The following is a 26,530-nucleotide window of genomic DNA, read 5'->3' on the forward strand; positions in this document are numbered from 1 at the left end:
ATCATTAGAATAGAGGTTGGGCAGGAAAAAACTTCCTTTTCTCCTATTTCCCTTGGTATCATTTGAAAAAATGTTGTCGGTCTTAGAAAGCAGTTTCAATTTTCTATCCTTCTATTTTAACCTGCCTTAATCTGTTAACAAAAGTACTTTAGGTAAAATGATTCCTTCAGTTGCCTTAGCTACAAATCCCCATAGTATACTATAATTGAAATCTACTCACGTAAGTTAAGAATAATTAGGAACCCAAATTAAGCCAAATAGAAATTTAATTCAAACAGTCAGCTGCTGTCATTTAAATGGTTACGGGGTATTACTATTGCTTAACATATCCGAATGTCTTCAAAATGGACGTTGCTTGTTGCTTGGCATCTTAAGGACTTACTCTTTCATTTCATGGGCCTCACTCAAATGAAGTCCATTTTCATAAAAGCTCACCAGTTAATGTCAAATGAGCTTTTCAATAAGCCAATTTGTAATCCTGCACAACAAATAAAGTACAGCTTCTCTGAGGTAAATAAAACTGACACTTCATAACACCTGAATGAATCCGACCCCCAAAAAATTAAAATGAAAAACACAATGTGTTTCAAAAGTTTACTAGCTCCAAACTCTGTTAAAAACAAAGCTAATAATTAAATATGGTTCCTGACTTCTATTAAGTAGCATAATGCCTGCTGATGTGGAGTTCATTCGTATTTGTATTAGAGGAGGGTTGTTTATCTGGTTTGAAAAGGGCAAGGTAGATTATATTTGTTCAATATACAATTTACAACCACAACTTACAACCACAATTGTGACCATAATTTCTGTTGTTAAGGAATATGGTTGTTAAGTGAGTCACGCTCCATTTTATGGCATTTTTTGCCTATAGCACTATAGTTAAGTGAATCGTGATCATTAAGTGAATCTGGTTTCTTCTATCATTGAATCAGAATCTGGTTAGGAAGTTCATAAATGGCTATCTCATGGCTTCTGAGATGCTGTAACTGTTGCATAGACCGGTTGGTAGACAAAGGCTCAAATTCTGACCATGTCACCATGGGGATGCTGCATTGGATGTAAGTGTGAAGACTGGTTGTAATTCACCTTTTCTCAGCTCCATTATAACTTTGAACTGTCACTAAACAAATGGTTGTAAGTCGAGATTTACCTGCAGTCAAAGGTTTTTGGACTTTTTCCATTTGTAACATGTTCTACATCTTTCCCCCTCATTTTTTCTTTGGTTTTGTGTTATGATGATTAATTTTGAAGTTTTATAATACTGACAGATGGATCTGTTCTTCCTTGGTCCTCCCCAGATCTAATATAGCAATAGCAATTAGCAATTAGTCTTATATACCGCTTCATAGGGCTTTCAGCCCTCTCTAAGCGGTTTACAGAGTCAGCATATTGCCCCCACAGTCTGGGTCCTCATTTCACCCACCTCGGAAGGATAGAAGGCTGAGTCAACCTTGAGCCGGTGAGATTTGAACCACCGAACTGCAGCTAGCAGTCAGCTGAAGTGGCCTGCAGTACTGCACTCTAACCACTGCGCCACCTCGGCTCCAAGATAGTACAGTGAAGTTATTTAAAAGTAGGGTAAGATTAAGTGTAACATTAAAAAAAAATCAGGATGTATCATTTTTCTATCAGTACGAGGCCTCAACATTGGCAAAAATTCCAATTGATCCATTAACTTATACAAAATCAGTAATTCTGCAAAGCGATTCACAAACTATTGTATGAGCAATTCTAGAACTTGTGCACAAAAGAGGATCTAAGCAATTGCACAAGTTGTTCCACAAACTACTGTCTCAATCCTTACACGCGTTCATTAGAACCAAAAAGATAGGTTCCTTGTCCTGCTTTCATTCCTACCACTGTTGATGGGGCAATGGTCAATAGACTATATTTGCTATTTCTTTACCAAAGTCACTAAAAACAGTACCCACCTGTTTTTGTGTTATGTGTTTTGTGCTGACTACAAAATTAACAAATAGTGGTATACTATTGTAGGTGTATTATATATCTGTAAAATCATAATGAAGAAACAGGTTCTCCAGTACTGCCATGGAAAAAATGTTACAGGATTTCCAAATTCAGATATGCCAACATTTAAAACTGAGGTTTTCAAACTATTTTTCCATGAAACACCAGGTTTCCATGAGACATAAAAACAACAACAAAAAGAATTCACTAAAGAAGTAATTTGAATCATGTGACAATATCAAATATTCTTTGCTTTGGGACAAATCTTAAATTGACCTTTTATTACCAACATTTTTGAATATTCTTCAGAGAAGACTACATAATAAAAATGGTAATTAAAGGTAAAGGTTCTCCTCGCACATACGTGCTAGTTGTTCCCGACTCTAGGGAAAGTGCTAATCTCCGTTACAAAGCTGAAGAGCCAGCGCTGTCCGAAGACTTCTCTGTGGTCATGTGGCCAGCATGATTAAATGCTGAAGAGGCGTGGAACACTGCTACCTTCCCTATTTTTCTACTTGTGTTTTTACATGCTTTCAAACTGCTAGGTTGGCAGAAGCTGGAACAAGTAACAGGAGCTCACTCCGTTATGCGGCACTAAGGATTCAAACTACTGACCTTTCTGATTGTCAAGGTCAGGGTCTTAGCCACTGAGCCACTGTGACCCTTTTCACAAATGGTATAGGAAGTCTAAAATCTCAGTGTGCCAAAATATCACAAGATTTCTGTGTAGTTATTATCCATATATTGCAAGATTTCATATAAAAATATTAGTATATTGCATTGTTTATTAATCTTATCAAATTTAAGACATACATGTCTAGCTGTAGTTTCTGGGAGTAAAGCTGAGCTTGTCATGTAATAACACTGATATCTCACAAGATCTGCTGATACCTTGGCAAGTTTGTAATTTAAAAAAAAGAAATTTAAAATATTCTGCAAATGCCACATTATCACCTATTGGTTAAAAGTAACAGACTTGGCACTCCTTGAAAAACACACTGTAATTTAGAACATTTTGAGATGTAGGTATATACCAGAAGACCAGATTTTTAACTAGATCACTTACAATGACAACCCTTCAAGGCATCCTAATTTCAGAGCACAGTACTAACAATCTAACTTTAGATTTTCTTTTTAATTGCATTCTTACATTCTCTCTTTAATAATACATCCTAAATGATGTATCCCTCAAGGAAATTATTCAAAGTGGAATTTGCAGGTTACTAGTTTACTTATAATACATTTTACAGCTCATTAAATCTATCCTAACTGGCCTTTCTGAAGCATTGCATCAAACTCAGACAATTCTTATGACTTTTAATGTCATTATTTACTGTGAATCATCTTAATAAAAGACAAAATATGCAAACAAGTTTTCAAAACTTCCATCAACTTGAATGTGCAAAAATACATCACAAACCATCAGTTTGTTCCTTGTTGCTTTCTATGCTGCATGCCAATTTCATCTGTTATAAATTAACTAATGAAAAAGGACAAGAAACAAACAGTACATTACTGTTTACAAAGAGCAGATTTATCTCAAACCCACCGAAATGCGTAATCAATTCTAAATGACCACAAAACCCCATTTTCCTAAACAGAATAATGATACTGAATAGACATGTGAACTTGGACTATAAGACTCAAATTTATTTTACAAACATTTTGTTCTGGTAAGATTCTCATTTGATAACTCAAGCAGAAAAAAAAATGTGCCTATGCATGTACATGAGTGTGCATTTTTCTGCTTGCATGTTTGTGTGCCATTCCATTTCTATTCTCTCTCTCTCTCTCTCTCTCTCTCTCTCTCTCTCTCTCTCTCTCTCTCTCTCTCTCTCTCTCTCTCACACACACACACACACACACACACACACACACACACATATTTAGATATATTACAGGGGAAATATCAGTTTCCATTCATGAGTGGCTGAATGGATTTGACCGATATGATGGTTTCCAGATGGCCACAGACTAACTAACAATTAAGAAGTTTTAACCCAAAATTTGATTTGCAAAGAGAAGGCAGAATATCAAGGCAAGCAATTTATAAGAATTCAATTAAATTCAAAATTCAGATATAGAGATTGTGGCACAAATGGCCTGTGTGGTATCTATATTTAAGAGCAAATTTGTATTTTCCCATCTTCTTAGGTAAAATTTCTGAGTGTAAATGCTCAAGATTAATTGATAAAATGCACTTATATCACTGTTAACTGTGATGATGCTCATATAAATGCCTCGATGCATTTTTGTATGAAACAGTATTCATGATGTGATTTGGATATGGTCAGAAACAAATTATCCAGGACAATGTTTCTTAAACTTTCTTGTCCCCCACTCCATCCAAAAGCAGCTTTTCTTTGTATGTGTTATATTTACTACATAAAAAAATAAAATTGACATGTTTTTGCTACTACAACTTCTCACTATTGTTAAATATGCTTTTAATATTATATTATTTTTAAAAAGGCTGAAAATAATTTTGTTTTTGTTTTCCAAAGAGGGCTGGGGAAACTCCATAGGATCTATTTTAAGAAACACTTATCTAGGAGTACAGATAGAAGGGGCACCTCAACTAAGCCATCAATACTACAGCTCTAATCAAAGAAAAGTTTGTGGATAAAGCAATTACAAAAAGCTTTAGCAGAATAAAAATTTCAGAAATAGGAGACAATGTGAGATGGTTTATTTTATTTAAGTCCACAGGGTTTTTGTTTGGCTTTTGGAGTTTCTGTATCACTTTTGATTTGCTTATAAGAATTACAGAATCTAAAGTATGCCTTTTTCCAGCTAAGGGGTTTAAAAATGACATCATCAGATGCTGAACATAAGAATAGCTTTTGAGATCTTTATACAGCGTTCCAAAGGTCAGCAACACCTGGCCACTCATGAATCTGCAGAACTAGATAAGATTATGCCCGGGATAAACTAATGCTATATAAAATGGTGGAGAATAGCAGATAAGAAAGAATAAGTGACTTTGATGAGATGAATTTTTTTATTTCTTTTAAGAATTTGATCTGAGGCATAACATTTCAGCATAAGACACACAATACAAGCTGTGCTCCTAGTAGACTACTAAAGAAACATTAAGTTTGCCTATTTCTTTTTCTGGCGAATGTTTATTATGTTATCTGGGAGGATTTCAAGTCAATATATTACAGAAGAATATAAAAGTATTCCTTTCTTTTACACATTTCATTCTTTTAACTTGGATTATGTACAACATATTTTAAGCTTTGTTTAAAAACAAGTTTCCAATTTGATATGACATTCTACTCCAAAGCACATAATTTAAAATTCAATCCAAAGTTGGCCAAACAGAATAAATCAAAAAAATGTTCAGGAAAATATTTTCAGTGCTTCAGAACATGGAGGACCATAAGAATAATACCTCTTTAAAGCAGTTACCCTTTTTCCAGGTTTTTGCACAAACTTAGATTGCTGCTTTAATAAGTCTGTTCATTAAAACCACGTTTATAAATACAATTTATTAAAGCAGTCACATCTTTAAGGATCTAATTAAAACAAGTTTTGGATGCTTGAAAAAAAAAGATATCCCAGTTTTAAGGAACACTGTGCTCGTACTTTTCCACATTCCAAATAACGTCTTCTAAATCATTTCTGAACCATGCACCCTGTCTACCAAAGATAATATCACCACTTCAGTTTCATGTATGTGACTAATCATGGAGCTATTCTTCCCAAAATCACTTATTTTTAGCATTTACATTTTATATAAGAGGGATTCAAAACAGTAATCTTGGTTAATGCTTTGATAACTTTGTCAGGAAATCTGGAGACAAAAATGTTTAAAACATAATGTAGAAAATGTTGAGTGGAGGAACTTAGTTCCAACTCCTTACTCAAATAACACATCTTACAATTAAATGATTAATATACATTTCAACTGAAAGAAGACTAACAATAAAATATATAACTAATAAAAAATCTAATAAAATACATGAAATCCCGGTAATTAAATTTAAAAAAATTATCTTCTGGCTAAAGAGAAAGGACTTAATTCTTTTCCTAAAACAAATAAATGTAGAATTAATGGACAGCTCAGGTTTCATATCAATGGGTAGATGCAAAAATTGTTAAGCTGATTTGCTTCACAAAGCTGTTGTGAAAAGCTACATATGCGGCAAAACATCTCTTTAGCATTTGAGTTGAAACATTTCTGAAAGCTAAGTAAAACAGTATAGTTCATTCCTTTATTTTTTTCAAGTTGGATGCTTCCTATTTTTATATAATTGATTACAAAACCCATAATTTTCAAATATAAAAACCTATTTTTAGGCATTTAAAAACCAACAGGAGAATTTCTAAACCTGAGAGCACTGAAGTCTTCTCTTTTCAATTAATCTGGTTTAGAAAAGCCTTGTTGATTTATCTTCAGATATCAATAAATAATTACAATTCACTGCAGTGTCCTATTAAACAGCTCATCAATAACAAATTTCCACCAATGTTTATCAATACAGTTATTGTGTTTTCTTCTTGTTGCCCCTGTGTCTTGTGTCCAGCTTGTTTTATTTGACGAGTGAAAGTATTTGGGAAATTATAGTCTGCTTTGATGGAGTAACTCACAAAACAACCCGCCCTCCCATACCCTTGCTGAGAATGTAGCTTTTGTGTACAATGCACATATTGTCACTCTTTATTATAAATAATCCAATCAGTTTCATCTCAGTCAACAAATGTATGCTCACAAAGCCACATTGTCATAGTCAAGCATAAATTAATGTGGTTGGTATATGAATATCACAAATACCTATATATGCAAATTCCTGGAAAGTTTTATATATCTTCCCTATCCAAAACTGTATTTAAGATTCTCCCAGACTGCAAAATAAATCTCCCTATTAATAGATGAAACTCCCATTATCCACCTTTTCCCTGATCATGTTACTGTATTAAAAAAGAAAAGCAATTAAGAATTAATAGAAAGATGCAAAATATTTTCAGCCACTAAAATTTGTTGTGCTGGCCTCCATTGATAAAATGAATGCACACAAAAATGGCTTGCAAGTCAAGCAAGTAGGCTTGTTCTAAGTTGGTTTAGGAACACTGTTGCCATTTCTTTTCAAAATTTACATTATTCAAGGTTTCACATTCTGGGTGATAGGATTATTCTCAATTCTAAAGCTAAACTAAGCTCTGTTGAGGTTGATTTCCCTCAGATTTTTGCCAGCTATAAAAACATCCACCTTTAAGCCCCATTATATATCTATTAAACCAAAGGCAGATATCTTGCAAGAATGCCCAATAAAATAAGATTAATTCATCTGTTTTGGCTTGAAGCTACCTCCACATCAGTATTCCATTCCAGAATAGAAAACCACAACTTTTGATTTATTCTAATAATTTTTAATTAGTGTGGCTCCCTTCCGTCTACTCTTCCCAATTTCCTCCCTAATTTTCTTTCAAGTGAGAAATGAAGCCCTTTTTTAAACAAAAAAAGCAGTACATGCCTTCTCATTTGTAAACTGAACTTTCCCGTAAAAATAAAGTTTTATTCAAATACTGGTATGCAAAGACCACCAAGAACATATGTAGATAATTATCTCTAACAAATCGCAACGATTTTTTAACAGACCACATGTGAGAAGTGTGTTTTGAAGACTTGGCCTTCAATACTTTATCAACCCAATAGGGGAGGGGGGGAATAGTCTTAAAAGTTGGTCAGGCAAACCAGGCTTTTGAAGGGCAATATCCCCGGAGAGAGATTGCTGGTCTTCATTCCGTGAAATCTAAATGAGAGTTCCTACTATACTTTTTTTTCCAATTCAAGCCCATGAGCCGTATCTTAGAACAGAGCCAACATTAAACTAAATAGATATGTAAAAGCTTTTTTTCAGGATATTCATGGAGTAAACAGTTGTGTTTGTCATTCAGCCGGCTCAGGAAGAAGTGAATGGGAATATATTATTTCACATGTTATGTTCTTAGCATATATTTTTAGCTAAATTCCAATTGCAGTACCATATTGAATATAAAATTAGATGGAGGGAGAAGAAAAGAAATCTGAATTTTCTTCAGACAGAGGATCCTTTTTTCCATAAATAGTACCAGACCTAACCTTCTGAACATTTTCAAGTATCATAACTGAGCCATCTCTATATTACATGTCATTTTCATAAGAATTGAAAGGGGGGGAACCATAGACCAATGAACCCAGCATGATTTTAGAAGGTAAAAATAGTCTTAAGAATTTGCAGGATTTATCTCCTCATACTGTAAGGAACTGTATTTATATTTACATATTTCATCTAATGATTTCAAACAAAACATAAATCATATTTTTTTAAATTTCCAATGATAGTTACAGGAACACACAAAGTGTTTTTTTAATTGTTACTTGGATTCAATCAAGACATACTAATCTCCAAAATTTGTCCAAAATAAATCAAGATTTTTTAAATCAAATTATGGTCTAAATTATATCAATGCTTTGCAACACCTTGGATTTCACCATCTATAGAATAAAAATACAAGATGCTCACACATCTGCCTCTCTCTGACCACGACTAATTATCATGAATCCAAATAAAATAATCATATATATATATATATATATATATATATATATATATATATATATATATATATATATATATATATATATGATTTTTTTATTTTTTTTTACAACCCCCGGTATGCCCAAATATGGGAGGAAGATCACCACTTCCATTCTCTGTCCTTCGGCTCGTCACAAGAGACCATCCAGGCAGAAACCCAATATTTTTACTGTTGCCTTTTTGTTACCTTTGTTACCTTGCCTTTTGTTTATATATATATATAAAATGGCTGTGTGTATTCCAGTATAACTCTGGAATGCCTCAAGCAATTTCAACCAAACATGGTACACAGATGACTTACTCTCTGGAGAAAAATACTGTGGGAGTAAGACAGGAGTAACACTCCTCGGGGTGGGGGGTGTTCTGTTAAGATAGAGCCTGTTGTTCAATACTGACTTCTACTGTACAGGGCAGTGGAGTTGTCATGGTTACAGCTTCACAGTACTCCACAGGGGCTCCCTCTGGTAAGGGGGACAATGCAACATTAGAAATTACATTTGGTCCAGACATCCCCCCCCTATAAATAAATACCCAAGCAACGGGTTATTGGCCATTGGGTAATGAAGATGCTTACAGAAAATACAATGGCAATGTTTTGTATGTAACACTGTGAATATATTGACTTTCCAGATCTCTAATGGAAAGTGGGGTGCCTACTGAGACTTGGAAGGGATCTTTAAAACTGTAATAAAATTTACAAAACCTGGGGCTCATTCCCACAGTCATACCAATACCTTTTTCTCCTGTTCTTAAGATGGGAAGGAAGCAAGTCTTTATATAGCCTTCCTTACCAATCTCAGCATCAAGGCTGTCTGCATACAGACAGGCTCTCCCCATTCCAGTCTGGTCAAATTCATCATCTCCTCCTTGTTTTGAGTGCTTTTGTATAATACAAGATCAATCACCAGTGAGAATAGGCTGAAATTGCCCAGGCAAAACAAAGTTCTTTCTCTGTTTCACAGAAGAATTCAAAATACAGCCAAAGCTCCTACAGTTCTTTAATTCTGCCACAACTATTGTTTGTTACTTGCAAACTGGGATGTGACAGAGGAGTTGGTGAACAAATTGTCCATTTTATTTTCCTATTATTGAAAGGAATATTGACTTCATGAAACCGCTGCATTTCATATTCCAACAAAGTCAATATTCCGCTAACTAAACCACATACAAACAAGGGAAAACAGCTCCTGGTTCCCTTCTTAAGCTCTATACATCACAGCAGCCAAAACATAAATGACCATCATGGCTCAAAGTCCTACAATAGGAAAAGAAGGGAACAACTAGTGTTGAGCTGTTTATCAACTGCCAAGGATTCTTTCTCCAAAAAATCCAGGTATGTACACAGGAAATTTTCTTTTGTTTTTCCAGAGAACACACTAATTCTGAAATAACTTGGAGTGGCTTCAGTCTATCCTGGCAGCATACCAGCTACAAGACCAAAGCTACCCTGTAAAAACATGTCCTCAGCCAAAACTAAATGGGGTATCTTCATACCTGGGAAGGAGTTCCGTATTCTTACATGTTCTTCATGTAAATACAGAAAAACTGAATATGATACATACATACACACACACACACACACACACACACACACACATATATATATATACACATACATACATACATACATACATACACACACACACACACACACACACACACTTAAGCACAGCTTGCTATAATTTAGCTGCAATTCTATGCATTCCCAAACTCATTTGATTATCTTGTCTTTTCTCTGATTTGATAGGGTTGCTGTATTTTATCCTGCTAAGACTGTGAAAAAAGGAAGGATAACTAACTCAAGATAAATTACCTGACAGAAAAGGAAATCAAACTTTGGAATCTTGCTCAAGTCCAACATCTACTTGCCACACTTAATTTATGGTGATGCATCACTCTATTTTTTAATCTTGACATTTTTAGCAATAAAATCATTTTTTAAAGAAATTAATTTTTTAAAAGGCAGCAAAATTTCACCTTCGGTCACACTAGAATTAGGTTTTACAAAATTCCACGAGATTTACTTCTAAGAAGGACCCCAAAATAAAATTGCATCAATAACTAGTTTGTAAATTATCATCTGTAAAGCGGTCCTGTAAATTGCATCAGATTTCCAGTTTTTTTCAGTAAGGTACTATACATTTTCCTATTTTAATGGCATTCAAATGACAAAAACATGCAATCCCCCATTCAATTCAGAAGAACTTAAATGGATAAATGATGTTTTATACTGTTAAGCTATTGCACATGTAATACTATAACACTACTGTGCTTATAGTATGCAAGAATTGTAGTGAAATATCTTAAGTCTGTGAAGCTGGGGAAACTGAGCAGAAATAAGCATCTAGTAGAAATCGCAATGATGCAAAAATGACAAATTGTGCTTAGTGCTGTCATGACTCAAACTCTAGACTTTTGAGTTTATGTCCTGATGTTGGATACAAGATTTGTGTCATGACACAGTTTGTCATTGGTACCTCTTAGCACCTCTGTGAAAAATATTGCAGAAGAGAAAAAGTAGCTTCTTCTTTTCTCTAAATATTCCCTTAGATATTGCATGAACAAGTAGGAAAATAATTTTAAGTGGGAACAAGATATAGGCTGACAGTAGCTCATTTTCAGTTTCAGTGACCTGATTTTGAAATGAATTATGTTTCTTTTCAACTTACTACACATCCACCAGTAAGACCTAAAAACCTATATATTCATAGCTGTGATTGTGTGTCTGCATCTCTCTATGAGCATATAGATCTTTGCCACTGCATTTTTTTTTACAGTGGATCAAGGAGATTTAAACCTTCACTATCTTATATAATTTCAGAGAAATAGAAGGGTGGAAGATTCTAAAGAGGGAAAACAATTTCTACCAAAATAGTAGAAAATCATGTGAAATATGTCAAAAATAACAGAAATATAACATGTCAAAAATAAACTAAAAATTCCAAAATGCATCAATGTATTTCAAAATATGTGACTGAATAGCATTCCTCCAGGGGACACATGCAACAGAAATATGAAGCATCATTTCCAAAATGAATTATATTGCCCCTTTAGACAAGGATGAATCATAAATCTGAATTATATTTTTTATTCTTACAAATTACACATTGACATATCTTACCTTCTGAACACTGCAGGAAGCTGACTATCAGAAGCAGCCAAAACCTTTTCATTCTGCAATCAGAAGTCACCATTATTGACCCCCTTTAAAACCGATTTCTTTTTTTATTCCTTAACGATCCCAGTTATAAAATGCCCAGCGTCATTCAAGAGGGTGGTCTACATCATTCATCTTCATAACTGGGGAGAAAAATGAAAATGAAAATTATCAACTCATGTTCACCATTAAATGAGACAGTAGAGATCAGATTATATGCTGATGAGAAATCTGGCCGTGAGGGAAGACAGAAAATTGTCTGTTTTCCATTAATAACTGAAGGGAGACTTCAATTAGGAAACCATGAGAAAAGAAGCACGTAATGTGTGTGAAGGATGGTGGCACATTCTTGCAAGAATTCCAGGATTTCGAGGAACTTTCAAGCTAAAAAACGCTGCAAGGCCAAAAGACATCTAACAACACTGGTAGAAAGAAAGCAGGACAGTTGCCTCAAGAAACAGAGCAGAAAGACAACATTTCCAAGCTTCCTTTTGCATTCACATTTTCAGGATCAATGTGATCCTTTGGGTAACATGCAGCTTCAATACCTGTTCAAAGAACTGAAAAGGTGTAAGATTTTTCTGAGATAGCCGGGTTCCCATCCCCGGGTTAAATTCAACATTTATATTTAGTGAAGAAACTGCTTCTTGGAGCGCAGAGGTTTGTCTTCATAAACATTCTTTACCAATAAGAGAAATGGGGTTGCAGCTTTTATCCCAAGGGAAATAATTTCTGCCAGGCATGCCAGGGCATTACCGAAATAATAGCAACACTTAAAACTACGCTTTCGAAGCTTTACAGATTGCACCATTCCCAATCAGTAATTACAGACCAAGAGTATGCAAACTGAACTTCAACAGGGTTTTCGTGCAGCTCTGCATTAATTATTTCATTAAATCTGTTATTAGACATCAATTACCGGGCCACCTTTCCCCATCGCCGAAGCCTTTCTGCATTAATACGACAAGAGCATGCTGCATCTACCATTGCCCTTGCATATTTCTATCCAAAACTATCTACACCCAGAACTAGAAGCTGATGTATATCCGTGGATCTTCTCTGTACTAAGAAGCAAACTGCATTCTACAGCACAGCAGGAGACCAGGCATTGTGCACTTCCGTGAATGTTCATCTCTCTTTGAAAAAGCTGCCTACAGCTAAGGCAGCAAAAGTTATTTTTGCAAATGCAAACAAATAACTACAAAGCTGTGAACAGTTAAATCTGCCCTGGTCACCTTTGTTTGACTCACTACATTGCCAAACAATAGAAGAGTCAAAGCAACAATGTAAGTTCCAAACTTGCTCTTTTTCAAATAGCTGACAAAATATGAGTTGTGCCAAATTCAGCCTACATTACATTTGTGCCTAATAGGATTAGAAAAATTAGTCATAACAAATGTTCTTTCTGATCCTAAAGATAATGCTTAGAACTTATTTCAATGCTCCTTATTTTGGAATATGTTTAGAACTAGAGTCCTTGTTGCAAGATGGACAATTATATGTCATATAAATCAATACACTAGTTTGTTGTCTGTTTCTGGTCCTTGAATGAAGGAACCTCTGCAGCCTAAATATTTTCAGAAATTCATGCTTGCCTGTGCTTACACTGTAATAGCTGCTTTGAGACAACCAGTAAACTCTCTTTTGTTATTTAATGCATTGGTTTGCACTGCTACTCCACATTAATAAAAGGAAGGAAGCAAATGGGTTAATTACATGTACTGTATGTATCTTGCAACTCAGAAGATATTTGTAATGAAAGTGAAAACAAGGAAAAACTGGAGTCTAGTTCCCCAAATTATTACTGTTTTTAACTCCCCTGTGTACTTTTCCTTAATTTTTATACTCTTATAATTGATAACAGATAGTCCTCAACTTAATGACAGTTCAAAGTTACGATGTAAAGGTAACTTACTATAAAGTTGTAAATGTGACTTATTACCAATCCTTGATGTTGCAATCATCACACAACTCCAATTGTCACATCATACAACCCCCATTGTGATGTGATTGCAATTTGGGCATGGAAACCAGTTCCCATTTACAACAGCTACAACCGCTTGTGGTTATATGATTGTGATTTGTGATTTTCCTGTCCAGCTTCTGACAAACAAAGACAATTGGGAAAGCTGGATTTGTTTAATCACCATGTAATTTGCTTAATGACTGTGGATTATTCGCTTAGGCCCATGGTAAAAATGATCCTAAAATCAGGTCCAGACACATGACTCACTTTGTGACCACACCGTTTTATGACAGAAATTCAACTACCAAAGGTGTTTCTGATCAAGCATTACTTGCATGCTATAGCCATACTGTCCCGCACTCTGAAAAGAAAAACTCTTCAGTAGGTCAGCATTTGGGACTGACTTGGAAGCCAGATGGTACCTCAGCAATCATTTAGAAACTATTCATGTGGCCTATTCAATTTCAGAAGGGGTACCAGGCTAACTTTGAACTTAAATTCAGTTTTTCCCACTTTAATATACTAGTGAAGTATAAAAAAGCATTTTTGATGGGTATAAAAACAAAGGTTTTTTTTAAAAAGGAAAAGATCATTTCTTCCCCCCCCCCCTCAAATGGACAACTCTCTTGCTACTTTCGAAAGTGTGACAGAAGAAGTTCTCGGCAGATACCTAGAGGTATAATAAAAAAGGAAAAGAGAAAAGATCTATTGCTAGTTAATCTAGAGGTGGCACATCAGCTGCTGCAGGAGTTTCCTGAAGCTGACACAAAGGAATAATTACGTTACATCTTGAAGTGTTACACCCACAGCAAAAAGAGCATTCTCTGGTGAAAAATCTATAGCATCCGCAAAGAAACAAGTTACATGTATTGCTGAAAGGATGGTTTGTCTTTTTATTTTCATTTTTTTTTGCAAAAACTATTCCCCATTAGAAAAAAACAGTCACGCCCTTTAGGAAAAAAGGCTGCCTTGTATTATACACACAGCATGCATACAAAGAATAATAGTTTAGGATACTTTCCCTAACAAAAACCTGAATAATAATAGCAGACTTCAAAAACTTTATAGACAATAAAAGGTGAACCAATACGCTCGTTAGAATAACAAGAGTGCTCGGCTCAGATAAATTAATAATTGCAAAGGAAATAAAGCTAACTTTTGATTATTACTGGAATCACAAGTTTTTTTTAAAAAAAATTGCCGAGATTTCTTTGTTTATGATTTTTGATTTTGGGATTCAAAACAAAATGCTCATTTACGTACATCTTCCAAAGATGAGAAATGCATCAAAAGGTTGGACATTAAGCAAATATTTAAAACACTGGAAACTAAAGACCATTTTTCTGGAGGGGAAAAAAACAGTTTTCCGGATTGTGTTGTTATTGTAGTTTTAAAGTGATAATATGGTTAGAGTTATGATGAGGTTTGGTCCATCTGAATTGTTGGAATATGTAAAATAACAGAAAGTAATGTCAAGTACTATATATATAGTGGCAGCTATTGACTGGAGGGTAATGCAAAGAGATACATCTGGGTAGAATGAATATTTGGAATGAGGGTTGGCCATAACAAAATGCATCTTGATTTTTGTGTCTTAGATATCATGACAAATCTGAATTCCAGCTCTTAGGGATTTATTGAACCATGTCTTTCAAGGAATGCTATCTAACCACTGCTTTGCAATGATTTCAGGGTAATATTAGTTCAACAATTTTAAGACTTTTTGTAACATCTATATTTATACACTAACATCTTTTTTAAAAAAAAAAATCCTTCAAATAGGAATGAAGAAATTTGATTGCTTATTTTTTCAAAGAACTGGCTAACACATCTGAAAGAAGAAAATCCTTTTGATTGCAAATAACCAATACTTTTATTATATGATTCTAGCATAGCTGCATGCTTTATCTATCCTCTAGTCGGATGCTACCCTCCCCTATCCCCCACAAACATTAGCAGGTATAAATCCTGGAGCCACAGAATACTTGGGACCAAGGATGTTGCTGACAGCCTAGTCTTTCAGACCATGTAATTGCACAGATAAGGAGACACAATCATTAAAATCTTGCATCAACAAAACCCAAAACAGGCAAACACCAGCAGGAAAAGCTGTATCAGGTTACTTCTATGCAAACAGAAAATGTAGATCATAGTAAGTGGTCATTCTTTGCAAATAGCCCATTTCCCTTCAGACTTTAAAAAGAGAAAAAGCTCATACATAGCTGGGCCTGACAGTGAGCAAGGGAGACAGCCTTTAGAGCCAAAAAGCAGATTAGATTTCAATGCAACTAAAGCTGCCTGGAAAACTTCACTTGTAACTTAAATCCTTCCCTCTGGGAAACAGCCTGATCTCCATCTGAAGAATTTTACTTTGGAAAATTAGAGGATATATCCTAAGCCCTTTTAAAACAAACAAACAAAGAATATCAGGAAGGAAGGAAGGAAGGAAGGAAGGAAGGAAGGAAGGAAGGAAGGAAGGAAGGAAGGAAGGAAGGAAGGAAGGAAGGTAGGTAGGTTAGTTTTTAGGGGCAAACAAAAATCAGCTTGAAATTAAATTTACACTTAATCTTAGCTATAACTATGGTTACATCTATCTGTTAAACTTTTCATAAAACTCCATTGCCGTAACTCCAATCTAAGGATTGGATCTCAAATAGAATTCCTGAGCCAGAATGTTTCCTTAGATACTGTTCTATCTACTATTTCTTCAGATACTGTCCAATAGTTCTGGTAAACATTGCATCACACTGTCTGGTTCCTAAAAATCTACAGAAGAACAGGGAATGAACAATGATTCATCATCTTCTTCTTCATCATTTTTATTTACATTCAAAGACTGTAGAAGAAGCCATCTCCTTCTTCAAGCATAGTCATTTGCAGAATAAGTACTTTTAAGTACTTAAGTACTTATAGCTTGGAAATAAACATTTTCTCTTTATTGTATCCCCCAAATCTCTCAAAACCTGTCAAATTAATAATAGTATCAAAATAATATTAGTATTATATAATATGTTTCTCACTACCAGGGCATAGTGGTAGCTAGTCAGTTGTCCAAATGTGAGCTAATCATGCATACCCAAAGCTGGACAGTTATCCAAAATCACTTTCAGAATCAGGTCTTTCATTCAGTGGCCTTTGCCCAAATATTACACTATTTCTCTTTTGAGTATGAGAATGATAATTCAAGATAGAAGACTTGGGCCACGGGCTACTTGCAACAGGCTAACAAATTCAGTACCAGAATTGAATATACCGCAGAAGAAATCAGGAAAAGCTATATTTCATAAAGAGAATATATTAATCTAGGCAAGCACACCTTAATCGTAGCTGAACTGACATTAGCAGCATTCCGGAGCTGGTTGGGGCTATTTCACAAACTGTTGTTAGGAGTGCAAAAGCCAGCAAAGTAGTGGTTAGATCTCCCACATAGTCTGGTCCAATGCCAGAAGATTAGTGAACGCTGCTGGTGTCCAGAAAGAAAGCGAGCTAGTGTAAACTCCCTCAAATTCAATGAAATCCTCTAGAGAATCATGATACGCATTTTGAGAACCTCTGGCTTAAGACTGAGGTGAGCCAGCTATAGTCTTTCCACAAAGCAATGGGCTTTATTTATGTTCCGCAAGAGTGCTAGGATTGTGACTTGAGCAAGGCAAGTCACAGGGATATCTCACTTAGCAACCATTTTGCTAGAAGATCCATAGTCTGGTCCCAATTGTGACTGTTAAGTGAAGACTACCTGTAAAGTATCAGGGAATGGAACAGCATATAGTGTGAAATGCCATATTATAAAGAGAATCATTTTTATGAATTCAGATGCTGTATGCTCTGAAGTGAGAGATCAGTGCTTTAGAAATGCCGGAAACAGTGTGAGATAAACATACATCAGCCCTGAATCTAAGCTGAACATGAGATTACAAAGCTGGAGTCCCAACAGACTAGATCCTATGTTAATCGTTACAACCCAGTTTACTCACAAAGAAGAATTTGCTGCCTGACAAATAAAACACTAATGCTTACACTGTTTCAAACATTATAACTTTTATCTTCTCTGACCACAGAGGCATTAAAACCTACATCAGTTACTTCTAGGGAAAAAAGTGAGGGTAAGAGAGCAGAAATGGGGGGAAAATGGCTGCCATTGTCAGAAAGGTTAGCTTCTTTTCCTAAGAGGTTTTGTTCATTTCTACACAGAATATCTCCCAACTCACTGATCTGTTTCTATTCACATAAAATAATGGTGTCTCAGATTAACAATTTAGGAAAACAAAGTCTGCTTGAGCTAATGAGGCAATAATGATACTCAATTCCCAATATTCTCTTTCTTTCCTCCATGCTTTCTCTATTGTCAATATCATAAATGTTACCAACATTCATTACACTTTTGTTCCAATTCATTCAATTTCATATTACCTTTTTTTAAAAACAACAACAACCATGTTTCGGATGTCCTGTGTGCTAACCAGCCATTCAGTTTGCTCTCATGATTACTCTCTGGATTGGCGGGGGGGGGGGGGGAGAGGAAACAGAATGCACAAGAAAGTCAATTACCACTATGATCAGCTGTAATATCTTAGCCTCATGCTGAGCATGTTAAATATGCTGATAGTTTGGACACCAGAGGCACAATCTGTAGATGTTTACCATTCTGTTCATTAAACACTCCTAGGTCTGTGCAAGAACTGCAAAATAAATAGGTCTCATACACTAAGTTTTATAAGAAGGGAAGGGAAGGGTAGGGAACGGAAGAGAAGAGAAGAACAAAAAAGTAGTATGCAATCAGTTGAACCAATAACATCCCAATATAGGATATGCTCTTTTTAAAAAGGAGAAACAACAGCAGACAGTTTAATGGCTTACCTAGTTATCAAAGAATACCTCTAGCAATAGATAGTATTGGTAAGGATTCAGTTTCACCATGGGATCCAAATGGACTCCTTACATAAAGTCAATACCACTTAGCTTCAATTCTATAAACCTACATATAAGATGTATATAAGCTTCAATTCTATAAACCTACATAAGATGTAGGTTGCATTTGGAATGCGACCTAATATACAAAGTTGGGAGAAAAAAGTAACGCAAAAGAACCAAAAGCACATTTCCATGCTCTGTTTTTAATTAAGTTTCATTCTGTCAAAACTGTACAAGTTCTATCTTTTCACAAAAGTATGGCCATACAAAATGTTTTGAAATGAAACAGTTGTCTCATGTTCAAAATGGGCCATTCTGACTCTTCCAGAGCTGTTTCAAGCCTGAATCAGCTGTTTTAAATTAGAAGTAGATATTCTGAAATTGAAGTAACTCTCATTTCATACCTGGAATGATTCCAGAATGGCTAGGGTAAGTAGTTTCAAATTCAGGCTCGCAATATTTTGCATACCCCTACCTGATAGAAAAATGAGGTTTAGTGGTCAAGGTGCTTGAAAAGAAAATGCATCTGAAAAATAGTTGTGAAGTTTCAAACACAAAAATAGTACCAATTGTAGTGACTTTTCCCTCTCTTTTGCATCATTGCAGATATTCCCTAGATCTGTAATGGCGAACCTTTTAGACACTGTGTGTGCGCGCGCATGCCCAAGTCGAAAGCTGTGCATGTGTGAATGCATGGATATGCACATACGCGGACATCTATGGACATGCAAGTGTGTGGACATATGCACAGACATGTGCAGCAGACACCCTAAGACCAGCTGGCCAGGAGGGAGGTAAGAGATAAGATCTTTTTTTTTTCTTTTGTGAGCTTCTGTTTTGTCATTTTCAGGGAAACAGAAGCTCACAAATGAAATGCCATGGATATCTGACCTAGCGCAATGGCACACTTGCCAACAGAGAAGGCTCTGTGTGACACCTCTGGCACGTGTGGCATGGGTTCGCCATCACGATCCTGTTCAGATCCTGTTCGGGCATTACAAAATCGGTTAAAATTCACCACTCAAATATAGATGACAACCTTTTTAGAAGATACAAGTGGATTATTTTGTAAGTAACTCAAGAAAGTGTACATTCACCCCTCCTATTCCACCCTCTGCAACAGACCCGTGAGATAAGTTGGGCTGAGACAGAATGACTGGCCCAAGGTCAGTTATCCAGCTTTCATCATCATCATAAAGTGGGAATAGAACTAACTCATAGTCTCCTGGTTTCTAGGCAAGCACTTTAACCACTATATCAAACTGGTTTCCCTGGTTTTTAAGCTCTTTTTTCTATCTATCTGTTTGTTTATCTGTCTGCCTACCCACCCACCCGCCCATTTACTTATCTACCTACCTATATACCTAAGAGCTGCCCAAGCTTATGAGAAAATGATTCTGAGCAACATACAACAAAATTAAAGACAATAAATATTTAGTTTTTGAATACAGGTAATCCTCGGCTTACAACCACAATTGAGGCCAAAATTTCTATTGCTAAGAGAGACAGTTGTTACATGAATTTTGCTTCATTTTACAACCTTTCTAGTCACAGTTGTTAAGTGAATCACTGCAGTTGTTCAGTTAGCAACATCGTTATTAAGTCAAACTGGCTTCCCCACTGATTCTGTTAGTCAGAAGGTTGTAAAAGGTGATCACATGCCCCCCTCCCCGCCCTGGACCACAGCAACTGTCATAAATATGAGTCAGTTGCCAAATGTCTGATTTTTGTTCAACGGTCATGTGAAATCCAGTCATAAGTCACTTTTTTCATTGCTGTTGTAATTTCAGTCAATGAACTTTTGTAAGTCGTGAACTACCTGTATTGGGAAAGTGAATTTTGGAAGTATAGTCAGAAAATATTCTACAGGCTGCAGAAAGAGAGATCATTACCTGCCTACAGCTCTTGGATCATAATTTTCCCACTCCTGCCTATATTAGGTACAGGTCAGGCTATTATAGCTTGTTCAACAACCCATAATGAAAACCTGTTTTATTTTTAAGAATAAATGCAGCCATTAATTCAATACCATTAATTCCTATGTTATTTACCTCCTTAGCCTAGGAAAGAAGACATCAATCAAGAGTTCTCCTTCAAGGCACATGACCACCCTCAAATTATCATAATTCCAACACATTATGGAAATATCTAGCTCTCCAGAGAAGTCTGTAATTCTGGGAAAGAAAGAGAATAAGAGGATGGCCACCAACAAGATCAATGGATTCATTTACAGTTGTGACAGGTGAGGAGACCACTGAAAAATCTGAACTACCAGGTGGGGAGAGATTGTCCTGACAAAAATCTATCTTTATATTAATTAAAGTGTCAATGTTGAATTGGTATAAGATAATAATTCAAGAGCAGCAGTGGGATTCCCAATCTTTTCCTAGCGGTTCTATGAGAGCTTTGCGCGCAGCGCTCAAAGACTGCCACGGTGTCAGGACTATTGTTTAGCTCAGCTGAGGTGTGGAAATCTGCCACGCTAATCAGCTGAGCTAAAAAAAACAAGGGAATATAGGACAAGGAACGGAAGGGGCGGGTGGGCAGGCCCAACCAGAGGTGCTATTTTCTGGTTCTCCGAACTACTCAAAATTTCTACTATGAGTTCATCAGAACCAGTCTGAACCAGCTGAATACTACCTCTGTTCAAGAGGATATAAGGTTATAATCTAATTAAGATCCACCCATCACCGGTGCTAAGTGAGTGTGTGTTTCCTCAATATAAAACAGATAATTTATTAGAACGATTAGCAAACAAAGATAATGAGACTATGATAAAACATGCCAAAAGCTCTGGATGATATATTTATGTCACTTGACAGTGAAATGGATGGCATATAAATTAAATAAATAAATTTATTTTGTAACCTTTTTCTTCTCAGTGTAAGAAAAATGGAAATAGGAGGAATAAGTGAGCTAAGAAAAAAAGTAAGTATACACATATCATTCATACCTGACAATCCCAGTTCAAGTGTTAGCGGCCCAATATCCAACCTCCACCAGGCAAAATAAAACCAAGCATGAAGATTTCACAACAAATACATTTGTGGGTTACGTATACCATCCTGTTTATTTAACCCCATTGATTAATTGAGTTAAATAAAGCCTTATGTTCAAGGTACTGCAAGTTGCAACTGTAGTTTACATGGGCTTGAGGCCAATCATTATCCAAAAAGGTGCTCCTTCCACACACAATATAACTGTGTAGCAGTATGTGGATTATGCAAGAAACACTAGTTTAAAATCATTTAATTTTTTTAACAATAAATGAAAGAAAGCTGGCAATTAAATACCTTACATTAGATGGAATAACAACATGAAGCTGGAAATATATTAGGCACAAAAGCTTAATATATGTGTATACACACACACATACATACACACACACACACACTATTCAAGTAGAGTTTTTTTTTTCTGTTTTGCACCAGTGAGGATGCCCTTCTATGCCTTTTGTCAGTGACTAAAATACTTAGATGAATGCATTATGTTATTCCTTAAAAGTTGTCATTTTTAAATCTTGAAGGAAGAAGAAGAAAAAGTGACTGGAGTACCAATTGTCTAATTCAATTGGGAAACTTTCAGAGCCAATGTGGAAACCCAGTGAAACCTGCATTTTGTCTTAGGTCATCAGAGGTCTTCTCTATGGAGGTCAAAGGAATGAATGGAGGAGCCCAGCTTATTCACTTAAAATGTTTTCTCATAAAACTCTACAGGCACCTACTGTATTATGCTTTAAAACTGAGAAAATATAACCTCCATGTACAACTTTTCTATACATAAAATAGACTAGGAAAAGACTAATCAGGGAGAAGAACGCAGAATGTAACTGATAGGTTAATATTTTATGCAATTATTCCCTTAATATGCAATAATAAATTCAAAAACATCAGCCATGTTTTTTTCTGTTCAACATGCAGACAAGCTGCAATGTTTTACACTATATTAGGAAATCAGTTTCTCATTATGTTTAAAAATAAGAAATCAGTTTCGCATCAAAGTAGGCAAAATTGGACAGAAAACAACCTAAAATCAGCATAAGTAGGAAAAGAAAAAACAGCGTAGGCTGACAATTCTGAATGGCAACTCTCAAAGCTGTGCTGATGGACATGTTATCTGCATTTACTGCTAATTAATTCTACATTCTGATTCTTCAAGAAATAACACAGGTTCCAAACTAATATTTGTGATAGCATAGTCTAATCACTGCGCAGCAAAATATGAAACAAAATCAATCGTATCTCGTAAGATGTAATCTTGCTACTCTATTTGGCTCACTGTGCTGAATTCCTAGCTCATAAATCATTGTTACTAGCCATTCAGAGGATCAATATTCAGATTCCCTCTTGGTCTATACATACAACCACTAAATGAAATAATAATGACCTAAGGTCTGTCATATATTAGGTCATCAATACCACCAGCAGTGATTTCTTGGCAACAATGAGGTAACTGAAGATAAAAAAAATCTGATTTTTTTAAACAAAAAAACCCCTGTAACAACAGGGTATGTGTGTGTGTGGGGGGGGAGAAATAACTCCTCGTATGACCTAAATATGTTCATAAGCACAGTCCAAAAACCATTACCTGCCTGACATTTTATGGAAAATTTACATTTAAGGAAAAGTCAGCTTTGGTGACACTGCTGATGCTAAATATATTTAATTAGACTGTAAACATACGATCGTTAAATGCTATCTTGTCTAGTTCTGAATCCCCCTCCTCTCTTCTATATCCTCTCTTTGTCTTTTAAAAGCACCATTAGTACATCTGTAAAGAGAATTCCTCAACTCCTTACTCTCATTCCGATAGCCCCAAAGTCCCAGTGGAACAAAGATTAGTCCCATTAAAAACCAACAACAAAAAAATAAAATAAACTATTAGAGTGCTTTCCGTGAAGCCTTATTCCCCAAATGCTTTACAGACCATTTAATTATCTCAAGGTAGTGGAACGCCTCTCTGCAGACAAACGTGAAAGCTACACAGCTCTTTCTATCTCTTTCTAGTATCCCAGTTGTAGACTATGGGGCTATTTTAATCTCCAAAAGAGAAAAAAAATGTTGGCTGACATATATTACTTAGGGCTAAAGAAAAGAGAACAATTTCTTGAAATCTTTAAATTACCGCCAAAACAACACAATAAAATCCATAAGGGTGAGTATAATTTATGAAAGGAACATATATAACGCTATCAGCTAGCTTTTCACCTAACCCCACTACGCATATCATCAGCAGAAAAAGCAATGCCTATTGCCAGTCATTGACATAAAGTGATTTTCCAGACATACCACTTTACACAGCAGGGGAGTTGCACATTTAGGAAGCTTTATAATAATTATGTTTTTTTAAATAATGGAGGGGAGGAATCAACTCTCTCTGGCTTTCCAGTTTGTTCTCATTCTATTTCTAGACCATTAGAAGATTTCACAAATAGCGGGATAGAAAGCTGCACAGCGAAAGCTGCCCCATCCAACATTAAAAAGTGACAACATGCTTGACGCAGACTGAATCTTACATGTTGAGTTTTAACTCCAATCACACAACATAGCATTGTCACAAGATGTGGAGGGCAACAACCATACCAGTACTGCTCAGCTGATGGAAGTAAGAGGTCTACAAAGGAAACAAGTGCTGGAGTTTCATGCAGAACCTTCTTGCCTTTAAGGAGATGGCAAGCAATAGTGTTTTCTATTTGAATTTTATTAAGGTGTGAAATATGCAAGCTGCATTAAACAACCCTCAATTTCCAAAACTTTGTGTAGATTCCAAAGAGCCTCACTCGGCTCCTTCCATATTTCATATAGTCAAGCTTGGTTCTTCTTTAAATAAGTGGAGTGAAGATATCAAGACGATTGAGAAGAGTTGTGGTGGAATAGTGGTTAGAATGCAGTATTGCAGGCTAATTCTGCCGAGTGCCAGCCGTTCGATCTTGACCGGCTCAAGGTTGACTCAGCCTTCCATCCTTCCAAGGTTGGTAAAATGAGAACCCAGATTGTTTGGGGCAATAAGCTGACAATGTAAACTGCTTAGAGAAGGTTATAAAGCACTGTGTCTAAGTGCTATCGTTATTGCTATCAAACTTAGGTCTGTTATTGTGAAAAAAGAGTAAAATTGCATTTTGCATGCAGAAATGGCACTATTCTAAAGGCATTTAAAGAAATATCAAAGATTATGTAACTTTTCACACTTTTAAAAATTCAATTTAGAGTTGATGGGCACATTTTAATTTTTTTAAAAAATTCAATTTTGTATTACTATACGCTGCTTTAGAGTAAGATTACGGACACTGTACATAAAATAAACGCTGCAAATATGTATTTCTTGCTTATGAGATTTTAATGGATTCTAGCATTCTTTAATTCTCACTTTGAAACTCTTAAACCCAAAGTTTTTGACCATAAATTTTAGTAACACGGCTGAAATAAATTCAAGACTGATTTGCTGGAGTATCCTTATTTAAACAGTTGCAGATTTTAGTTGCTCTCATTTTCTTTTCTTTTTTTAAGTTTATTTTGTTCATCCTGTGATTTTTCATATTCATATTGGAATTTGGTAACACAGATATTTGGCCACTTTTGTGTTTCCGAGATAAATATTTCACAGAATACAAAATTCATTCCGCCTATTCCAAATGCTTGGCTTAATAATTACGCTCATAATTTTTGGCCTGGCTTGCTTCAACATGCCACTAATACGAATTACATTTTTGAACTGCAATTAACAGCACACTCCATTTGCCTACTAACCATCAGATAGTAAAGGAACATTGGTGTGTTTTTTTAATGTGCAAATGAAGAGAAAATCTGTCCATACGTGAAAGAAGTAAAGAAGATTACAAAATTTTAATAAGAACATTATATTATGGTAACACTAATCTAGGTGTTTTACTGGAAGCAAAGTGGATTACCGTAAATGAAATTTTAAAATGTCCTTTCCATTTTATAGATAACACAAAATGACTCCTTTCATGTCTCCTGCGATAAGGATACATTTGCCACACATTTAAATGGTGCCTTCACCCCATCCAACCCAATGTATAAATTAATAATTCAGTGACATTAATACAAGAAGATAAATGATAAAGCAGCGGGGCACAAGGGCAGCATTCGAAACAGACGTCTTTGGGAGCAGCTAATACCTTTCTGCCAATTACAGGCAGAACTTTTCAACAATCTTCAACAGCATTTTTACAATCTAAATAGCAGCTTATGCACACACAATTTCACACAACTCAAGCTTAATAAATTTCCTGCTGGTACCAAACAATCATTTTAGGGGATTAAAGTGCAACATCTGCTACCATTAATAAGCATTTTATATAGCTGTAAGTATAAAAAGCAGTTTTCACTGAACTGCAACTCTGAAGGGGGGAGAAGGTACCAGTTTAGTATAAATCATAGTTTTATCACTTTAGTGGTGATTTTACCTTATGACAACAATGGAAAGTATTACTGAAGTATTACTCTACAGCGACTCCAGAATGAAAATATATGCTAGGCAGAACTATTATTTTTCCAGTATGGCAATGTTCCAAACATTGAAAAAGTAAATTATATAGCCAAATGCTAAGCATTTCCAGTCAGACTTGTAAATCACCAATGTGTTTTCAATTGACTTTTTCAGCTGCAGAAATATACTTTGCCTTAATATTTGAGTGACATCTTCTCTTTGAAATGCTTATTAATGCTTTAAAAAGTTATTAATAAATTGGATTGGTTTCAAAGCAATCTGCCAATATCAATATTGTTCCTGATACAATCTTCTTGTTAATGTAATTGGAACAAAGTCAGAATTTGGTTATGATATCAGTTTTATGATATTCAACACAGTGAAGGAATTTTGGTACTTTCCCACCAACATCAGGGAGATTAATGCGTACAGTACTATGTAGAGGCTATGAGAGGATTAAAAAAAATAGTGCTGAAGGATATGTGTTTTGGT

The 26,530-nt window shown here is 35.5% G+C and overlaps 1 protein-coding gene across 1 annotated transcript in view; it reads right to left on the reverse strand.

Moving 5' to 3' along the window:
* The window catches only part of ADGRL2 (adhesion G protein-coupled receptor L2), a 219,557-nt gene that overhangs the window by 162,924 nt on the left and 30,103 nt on the right, over window positions 1-26,530 (reverse strand). Inside the window, 1 exon segment of the mRNA XM_032217356.1 lies at window positions 11,677-11,855. Coding sequence (XP_032073247.1) covers window positions 11,677-11,749 — 73 coding nt within the window. The 5' untranslated portion in view covers window positions 11,750-11,855.

This window comes from Thamnophis elegans, chromosome 5 (assembly GCF_009769535.1).
Source record: "Thamnophis elegans isolate rThaEle1 chromosome 5, rThaEle1.pri, whole genome shotgun sequence".
Taxonomy (NCBI): domain Eukaryota; kingdom Metazoa; phylum Chordata; class Lepidosauria; order Squamata; family Colubridae; genus Thamnophis; species Thamnophis elegans.